The 9921-nt window shown below is 44.2% G+C and overlaps 1 protein-coding gene across 1 annotated transcript in view; it reads left to right on the plus strand.

Moving 5' to 3' along the window:
• Positions 1 to 1972, plus strand: part of LOC145391942 (uncharacterized) — a 204183-nt gene extending 202211 nt beyond the window's left edge. Inside the window, exon 26 of the mRNA XM_080266431.1 lies at positions 1440 to 1972. Within this exon, the coding sequence (XP_080122557.1) occupies positions 1440 to 1972 (533 nt within the window). The remainder of the gene's footprint in view (positions 1 to 1439) is intronic.
• The last annotated feature ends 7949 nt before the right edge of the window (positions 1973 to 9921 follow it).

Below are 9921 nucleotides of genomic sequence, written 5' to 3' on the forward strand. Positions count from 1 at the left end.
CTATTTACTATGAATATTATATGTATACAATATTCATACAATTATGTTACTTTTACAATATTATGTATTTCACTTAATTAGCTTATAAGTTCATTATAATGTGTATATAATATGTATTAATATATTATGACTATTAACTGTCGATGGTACGCCATTTTCGCGTGACCGAGCATATGTTAGGACTCCATATTATAATTACAAATCATAATAGATAGATAGATAAATAGATAGATAGAGAGACAGATAGAAGCAGGAAGTCGGATGATGAGAAGGTACTGTGTCTGCAAGAATCGAGCAATGCTAAACATGCTTACACACTCTTAACTCAAGGAATGCTTTATAGGCACACGACAGCGCCTAGTGACCATACACACACATACACACATACTCACACACAAGCTTTTAGAACTTTTCAACCACAGGGAACACACGTGACACGACTCCTGCTACACCAGAATTTAGGAAAGAGAGCTCAGAAGGAGAGAGGCCATAGAAGCGGCAAGGAGTGGCAAGAAAGGCTTAGCAAGTTGGAAGAGAGAGAGAGAGAGAGAGAGAGAGAGAGAGAGAGATGGGGAGATAGCTAGCGGGACTCTACTTTATACTTCGCTCTGTGTGAGAGACTTGTTAATATTTCCAAGACAAATAAAAATAGTCCCATACTATTCTTTACCTCTCCTTGTCATTGAATGACAAATGGGAAAGAAGATTATCTACTTACAAAGCTACTCAAGTATAACAACCACTCGTCCACAAGTCTAATATATATAACTCCACTACAAGTAATTACAAAGCTTTTATATGACATAATAAACAAAATAATCGCTTGAGAAACAGTGTTAGGGAGCTTCTTTACGCGACAAGACTAAGGATCTTTCTCTTACCTCAGCACTATTAACATAACCTCCATAAAAAGACCCGTGACAACCGCTGGAGGTGGCGGTCGATTTGGTAGGATGGTTTGTGATTGAGTGGACAGAGAAGCGGGTTGTATTCTAAGGTCCAAAAGTAGGCGAGTTGCATCCCGGGCTGGGGAAGAGAACAGTTTGATGACCTGAATTTCGCTAAAGCATGCCTTACCAGCCTGCCACAGGATCCACCTTAATGTCATTTAAAAATTCCCGCATATACCACTATAATAGTCCTTAATATGACAGCCCTGGCTTGTGTTCAGTGGGGACGGTGGGTATTAGAGTTCAGTTGTTGATATGTTGAAGAGTGTAACACATAGGGTGACTGCAGGGCCTTAGGAAATTGATTTGGCTATGCCCACAGACGAATAACTGACTGAGAGAGAGAGAGAGAGAGAGAGATCCGTCTGTTATACTCTCAGCTATGACAGCCAGTTAGTTCCATGACAACATCAACAGTACCTTCTTCATTTGACATATTTACGGTAATCTGACACTCTTTTTCTTAACAATTCTCACCAACTCTTTCAGGACTGCATTCAGAATCAGGAGAAGACAACATTAAGCCGCTGCTGCCTGAGTATGGAGATGTTTTAGACTTGCTAAAGAATCTACCTGATGCCATTCATTCCTCACCTTCCCTCCAGTCACCGAGACCATCTGGCCATCAGTCACTCCCTGGATCTAGTTCAGTAACAGGCCAGCCACTTGGTCAACCAGTATCTGGGACAAGAAATTCAGTAATAAGTCAGTTAGACAGTGGATCAAGGCCTTTATTGTTTGATCTTTCTTATGGTCAGTCAGTTTCCGGATCAAGAAATTCCTTAGTTGGTCAGCGTGCCAGTCAGTCAAAATCAGGACCAAGGAGTTCAGTGTTAAGTCAGCCAGCAGGCCATGGGGGTGACCAGGCATCTATTGCATCCAGAACTTCAGCGTTAATTCATGAGAGGAAACAGAGCCTATCCACCCCAGGGGTTCCGATATCTGATACACGTTCAGCGACAAACTCCCTGCCAAGAATCAGACGAAAGACATCAGCGAATGAATTTTCATCTGTTTGCTGACTACGTATTTCCTTTTTTAAAACAAAATACAATTATAAAGCACTGCTGTCAGTGTATCATTCTGACTTGCAGCAGTTTTATGCTGTAATTATTTTCTCTTGTTTACATCACAAAGATAAACTTTACTCTGTCGTCTTTGAGTTCAGTGTTTTTAAAAGCTCATTTCGTTTATTTTAAATCTCGTCGTTTGTAAAGAAATTGTCACACTCTCACTTTAAAATACAAATATTTGGCTCTTAATACTGAGGCTTTTATACATTTATATTGTTAATAAATTTTTCTCACGCCGACTGGGTTTCCTTCTCAACCCTGCAGATGGAGTGAAACCTCTGGAATACTTCTAAGCAGTTTTGTCTCATGGAAGTTCGTAAGTGTGATTGTTTACGCCTGCGAGGTGGTGTAAGGCTGCTGGAGACTTGGATGATGAGTTAGTGGGGCTCATTTGGGGGGTAGATTTGGGTAAGTTTCTCTCTCTCTCTCTCTCTCTGCACCCTACATTACCACATCCTTGGTAGGAAAGGAGGTATGGATGAAGGTGGTATACTGGTAAGTCACGAAGGAATGACCTAAGGAATACGTGAACTAAAAAAACTTAATTATTAGGTAAATAAGTCACGAATTAATCAAAAGTTTTAATAATTCGGTAAGATGTACGAGTTCAAGCCAGCAAGTACTGGGATATGATACGCTCCCAAAAAATGTATCAAGTCAACAATCGCAGTCCGTTCTGGTGTAGGTCACTTAATATACAGTGCAAGCTTTACAAACTACACTATGGAGAGGTTGGGTGGGAGAGAGAAAGGTCAGAGCTTTAATTCTTTACTTTTCTCTAACGTTCGGGCTGCACACAACTCGTCTTCAGAGAGTTTGAACAAAAAGTGGAAGAGTTAAGATACCCAGTAAACTTCCCACCTCCCAGGAGTATAAATGTCCCAGCTCTCACTTTTTGCTAGGATACAGTCTGTATAGCCCGAAACGTTTGAAGAAGTAAACCCGCGTCTCTCCCTCCAATCCAACCTTTCCAGGTGTCACAATGGACCACCTACAAGTTGCAGTGTGTCTCCGTGCTTAAACTACCACCAGGCAGTAAATTCATAAGCCTAATGGTCATCTCCAAAGCAACTGATGTCAACCTAAAGTAGAAGTTGTTAGTGCTGAGTAATCCCGGTCTGCCTGGCCACGCACACTCATCAACTGCAGGCAAGCAATGGCCCCTGCAATGCCAGGGTAACTTCTGCAATAAATACCTGTAGGAGAAAAGAAATCTTTATATGTAATTTCTGCAGGAGGAATATAACGTTATTTAATTAGCAGGAGGAATTATTTAATCAGCAGGAGGAATATAACATTATTTAATCAGCAGGAGGAGTATAATGTTATTTAATCAGCAGGAAAAATATAATGTTAATATAATCTGCAAGAGAAAGTGTCTCGGTTGTTATACAGAAGAAATATAATGTCTAGTAAAGCCAAACACGAGAAACAGCAGGTGTGGAACCGTATTTCGTTTCGTCATTGCACACATTGCCTTCCCTCTCCCTCCACTACGCCGGCACGAAAACCCCGTAAAGTAGATGACATAGCGATAACGGCGATTAACTCCCCGCCCCGCCCCGCCCCGCCATGCCCTGCCTCACTGCCGTAATGTTCCCACTCTTTTTATAAACACCACCTCCCTATAACACCACCCCACTAACACACCACCACCCCTGGCACACCACCCCCACCAACACACCACCCTCACCAAAACACCACCCCCACCAACACACCACCCCCACCAACACACCACCACCCCTAACACACCACCCCCACCAACACACCACCCCCACCAACACACCACCACCCCTGGCACACCACCCCCACCAACACACCACCACCCCTAACACACCACCCCCACCAACACACCACCACCCCTGGCACACCACCCCCACCAACACACCACCACCCCAAACACACCACCCCCACCAACACACCACCCCCACCAACACACCACCACCCCTGGCGCACCACCCCCACCAACACACCACCACCCCTAACACACCGCCCCCACCAACACACCACCACCCCTGGCACACCACACCCACCAACACACCACCCCCACCAACACACCACCACCCCTGGCACACCACCCCCACCAACACACCACCCCCACCAACACACCACCACCCCTAACACACCACCCCCACCAACACACCACCCCCACCAACACACCACCCCCACCAACACACCACCACCCCTAACACACCACCCCCACCAACACACCACCCCCACCAACACACCACCACCCCTAACACACCACCCCCACCAACACACCACCACCCCTAACACACCACCCCCACCAACACACCACCCCCACTAACACACTACCCCCACCAACACACCACCACCCCTAACACACCACCCCCACCAACACACCACTACCCCTAACACACCACCCCCACCAACACACCACCCCCACCAACACACCACCCTCACCAACACACCACCACCCCTAACACACCACCCCCACCAACACACCACCATCCCTAACACACCACCCCCACCAACACACCACCACCCCTAACACACCACCCCCACCAACACACCACCCCCACCAACACACCACCATCCCTAACACACCACCCCCACCAACACACCACCATCCCTAACACACCACCCCCACCAACACACCACCCCCACCAACACACCACCCCCACCAACACACCACCCCCACCAACACACCACCCCCACCAACACACCACCACCCCTAACACACCACCCCCACCAACACACCACCACCCCTAACACACCACCCCCACCAACACACCACCACCCCTAACACGCCACCCCCACCAACACACCACTACCCCTAACACACCACCCCCACCAACACACCACCACCTCTAACACACCACCCCCACCAACACACCACCACCTCTAACACACCACCCCCACCAACACACCACTACCCCTAACACACCACCCCCACCAACACACCACCACCTCTAACACACCACCCCCACCAACACACCACCACCTCTAACGCACCATGAGGCGCTGTATACTACAATCAATTCTGACCCAGCAAGAAAGTATCCTTTTTAAAAGATAAAGGAAGTCTATCGTGTGTGGGTGTACTTACAGGCTTACTTAGCTTGTAGGTACCACAGATAACGCACCTGGTCGTTTGAGGATGAAGGACAGGCCCCATCCTTGATACGCATAATATAACAACCCCAGTTCATTTTATATATATATATATATATATATATATATATATATATATATATATATATATATATATATATATATATATATATATAGTATACACGTTAAAGGCCCAAGTATGTCATTAGCTTTAAAACAGAGAAACATGGATGTTGAGGGAACTGACATCCGACCGAGACTATCGAAGAAAAATACACAGCTTTTAAAAATAAATGGGTTTGCTGGAGCGCGCGTGCGCGTGCGCGTGCGAGTGTGTGTGTGTGTGTGTGTGTGTGTGTGTGTGTGTGTGTGTGTGTGTGTGTGTGTGTGTGTGTGGGTGTGTGGGTGTGGGTGTTATTAATTAATATGTGCACTTGGTTTTGACACTGGACTGAGTGGATGGACGTGAACAGAAATGAATAAATATATCGTCCAATCATAAAATTTTCCAAGTATAGATTTTTGGAACTGAATACAAAAATCCCAACTCGGCTAACTGGAGCTAAGGCGGGTCACTTTTATAGCCTCTAACAAACCAAGCTGATGCTGGAGAGGATCGCCTTCATGCTGTGGCACCGACAAGACCGGGGCTGGAGCTGCCTGGTTGTTGAAAAGTCCATCAGTCCACTACCTATCTCTGAAATGGCAGTGGTGGGCGGTGAATTAAGGGCAGCTTCAGCCTGCAGTCCACTGGGTTTATACTCACTCAACTTTTGGGGCTGCGAGTACCACTATTAGCACACAAGCTCTCAATTTTTACTCACATCGTTATGACCAAATTGCTATTTATCTTCACAAGAAAGTAAAGAATATTTAGTGCCCTCCATTCCATTATTACTCATCTCTATTATTTTGACCATAGAAGCCTTCATAAACAAGAAATAAAGCAAAACAGGCAGACTACACAACAAGCCCTGCGTAGCTCTCCAGTGTTATCCCATCCTATCCTAGCCTAACCTTGTTTAATTTATTTTTTTAACTTATGTTTATCATTTTCACAGCATATTCCTTCTTCAACAAAAAATGTAGCAGTAACAAAACAAGCAGACCAAAGAACACCAGCATTCCTCTAGCCCCTTCCCGCAAAACGCCCCCAGCACCCAGCCAGCACCAACGCAGGCCAGTGCTTAAAGCGTGCCATTATAATGGCACGCTTTAAGCATATATGCTCCAAATATTTGCCACAATTATGCTGTGGACCATCTAATTAATTTCTAATATATCCAGCCACCGTAAACTCCCTACCCCGGCGCCTTACATAAAAGAGGGAGCATAACAATTTCTTATCTTGGGTCGGTTTCGTGTTAGTTTGGGAGCGGGGGGGGAGGGGAGGGAAAGGAGATTAATTAAATTATCATAAACATGGCACCGAAACAACGCGTCTCAGAGTACCGAAAATTTTTAAAAACCTACCTACAAAATGATCAGTATTTGCGCGCAAGAACAAAAATTAGTACAACAGTAAAACAAGAAATAGAGCTAAATTAACTAAACTGGTTCCTACAAGCATGGAAGACAGACAGTACGAGGGGGGGAGGGATAATTTGAGTGTGGGTAAGGGAAAGAAAACGGAGACGGTAGAAAACGGCCTATACGTTGGTTTTGTGAATGCCCTGTTATTTGCCAATATACTTTCATTGTTTGTAGTGTACTTATTTCGTAGTCTATTGAATTAATAGTAGTAGTAGTAGTAGTAGTAGTAGTAGTAGTAGTAGTTAAAACCCCAGAATCGTTTGAGAACCCAGTGGACTACAGGCTGAAGTTACCCTTGTGCAGTGTATCATCCTTCCTTTGGGGGATAGGGAGGGAACTGAGGGATGTTTGTATGCCAGGAAGCGGTGCCACCTTTTATACCGAAATCTCGCTCTTAGAGGTGTTTAATCGACCTGATGGCATATTGCATTACAGGGAGCATTGTTACGACATGTTGGCAGGTCTAATGGTAGATCAGTAAACTCTACTTTATAAAATCCACATCCTTAAACTGTTCCCTACCCCAGCCGGGATTCGAACCTGGGACCATTAGGACTGCAGGCCATCTCTCTACCGCTTCAGTCACCCCTCCATATCGATGAGTCTCCAAAATCGAAGAGAATGGGTCGAGAAGAAAGTAAAAAGTGCGTAGTCAACAGAGAACAAGATGAATGGGTTTGCAAAAAGAACGAGGAGGAGGAGGAGTGGACGGAGAAAACTTGGAGGAGGAAGAGTTGAAGGAGAGAATTTGGAAGGGGAGAAGCTGGAGGAGGAGGAGGAGAAAAGAAGAAGGAAGAAGAGGAGAAGGTGAAGGAGATGGAGTAGAAGGAGAAAAGTTGGTGGAGGAGGAGCTGGAGGAGGAGGAGGGAGAAGTGAAGATGAAAAGAAGGTGAAGGTGAAGGTGAAGGTGAAGGTGATGGTGATGGTGATGTTGATGCTGTTGATGATGATGTTGATGATGAACAACAACAAGAACAAGAAGGAACTGAAAATCACTGCTGGGTCTCTCTCCTAAGTTAACTATATTCGTGCTGTAGCAAAAACAGTTTTTAAAAAATCTCTGAAAAAAATGACAGCGATTTTGCGTTTGTTCGTAGATACCCAAACAGATGGGCTCGTATTCTCGTCGGTTAATGAAGCTCCCTAACACCTCTTCCATAGCGATTTATTTTTGGGTACGGACAGTTAATGTCACTGTGTACGTTATTAATGACCACAATGGTGATATAAGAATGATTTAAATAACACAAAGGTTATTAAGGTGTAATAAGCAAAATAAATCTCTTAGGAAAACGTGTTAGGGAGTTTCCTTAATCTTAACCAACTAGGCTCAGATTTTCGACCTTATTTCGGCTTATTTTGTGCAGCTCAGCGGGAGAAAAAGGCAATGCTGCTGCTCTGTGTGCTTTCCACAGCACTTCTTCGTGACCAGCGTCATATTCTGTAAAAATAGCGTTGGTCTAGTGCTTCAACTCAGCATTCACGAGAGACAGATGGCAATTCAGGCCAAGCTAGAGGGTAAAGGCGATGTTCTGTGGAAGGTTAATTACGCTCATAATCTTTCATCATCTCGCTCTTGATGGCTGTTTGTCATCCCTTAAAAAAAAAAAAAAAAAAAAACTACGTGGTAGGTGGGGTCGCTCACCATCCTCTCACTAAATGTAGTGTTGCTCTCCGGTGTCTGCCCTTTCCTCTCCTCCTTCCTTCTTTCCTTCCTTCCTATTCTGTCTTTCTTTCCTTCATTCTTTCCTCTTCCTTCTGCCTAAGAGTGACTCTACACTGAGTGACAAGCCAAATGGTTTCCTGTACACCAGGAAACCATTTACTACGCTGGGTGGTAACAATATAACCAAATTAGGGCGCCTGGTGATCTAGTGGGTAATTACGGAACTCCAATCGGATTAAGCTGGTGAAGGTTTATATCCAAGGGATGGTTGGGGTTTATTGCTCACGTAGTGCCACTCAGGGATGAATGAACCTGCGTAATAATGACGACAGGCAGAATGTAGGTATGTTAATTAGTTTTAGTTTGTTTTAAATTCTCAATATTTCTTTAAAAACTCGCTTCTGTTATAGCTCTGGCACTCACATGAACTTTGGTGTGATCGTAACCTTAGCATACACACACACACACACACACACACACACACACTTCTACATGCATCTCAGCACACCCACACCCACCCACCCACACACACACACACACACACACACACACACACACACACACACACACACACAGATAAATTGAAGCTTCATTTTTACTATTCACTCTAGTTGATATTTACTGATATTTACTTCTTCCTCCCATTATTTTTGTCTGAACTTTCTGTGTATTCTGACCTACACTCAGAATTGCTCACACCCAGAGGCAATTCCCTGTCACAACTCACGTTTTCATTTGTAGGAAGAACGAGGGACTTGAGAAGCATTTACACCCTCCCCTTCTTGTCTTTCCTGGAGAAACAAAACAGCAGCACAAGCCAATATTTCTCTCGTAACTAATATGTAAATTGGCAGGACGAACAAGGGATATGGTAAGAGTCTAGAGCCTCCTTGTCCCGCCTGGGAATCAAAATATGAATTACGACAGTCAATCGATCGTATAAAGGTTTGAATATCCCGTCCGTGGCAACGATATAAACATCTTCAGGGCGTCGTCGTAAATCTAATATTACTCTTGTTCTCTCCAAAGCTTTGTAATCTGCTCTGGACGACTTTTAGGACTAGAAGTTTGGTACAGCCTTCAGGAACCTTCTCACTGTAGGGCCAGATCTAGCAATTTGGAAAAGGAGAAGGGGAGGTGTGATTCCTAGCAGAATTATATATCCCTTGATTTATATAAACAAACTAAAAAATACCTTATTTTTTCTTGCTTTAATCAGACGAGAACAATGATAAAGTGTTATTGGAATACATAAATATAATTCTGAATACTTTTATTACTTATATTTTGGTCTGACAAAAACAGAGGGTCGGCACTTCCCACGCCCTCTCTAAATCCTATAAATAAGGAGACAGTGCACAATTACTTGAAGCAACACAGTGCACAGTTTCTTGAAGCAACACAGTGCACAATTACTTGAAGCAACACAGTGCACAGTTACTTGAAGCAACACAGTGCACAGTTACTTGAAGCAACACAGTGCACAATTACTTGAAGCAACACAGTGCATAGTTTCTTGAAGCAACACAGTGCACAATTACTTGAAGCAACACAGTGCACAGTTTCTTGAAGCAACACAGTGCACAGTTTCTTGAAGCAACACAGTGCACAGTTTCTTGAAGCA

Source organism: Coenobita brevimanus, chromosome 20 (genome assembly GCF_032717465.1).
Source record: "Coenobita brevimanus isolate Jiangsu-jjx chromosome 20, ASM3271746v2, whole genome shotgun sequence".
NCBI lineage: Eukaryota > Metazoa > Arthropoda > Malacostraca > Decapoda > Coenobitidae > Coenobita > Coenobita brevimanus.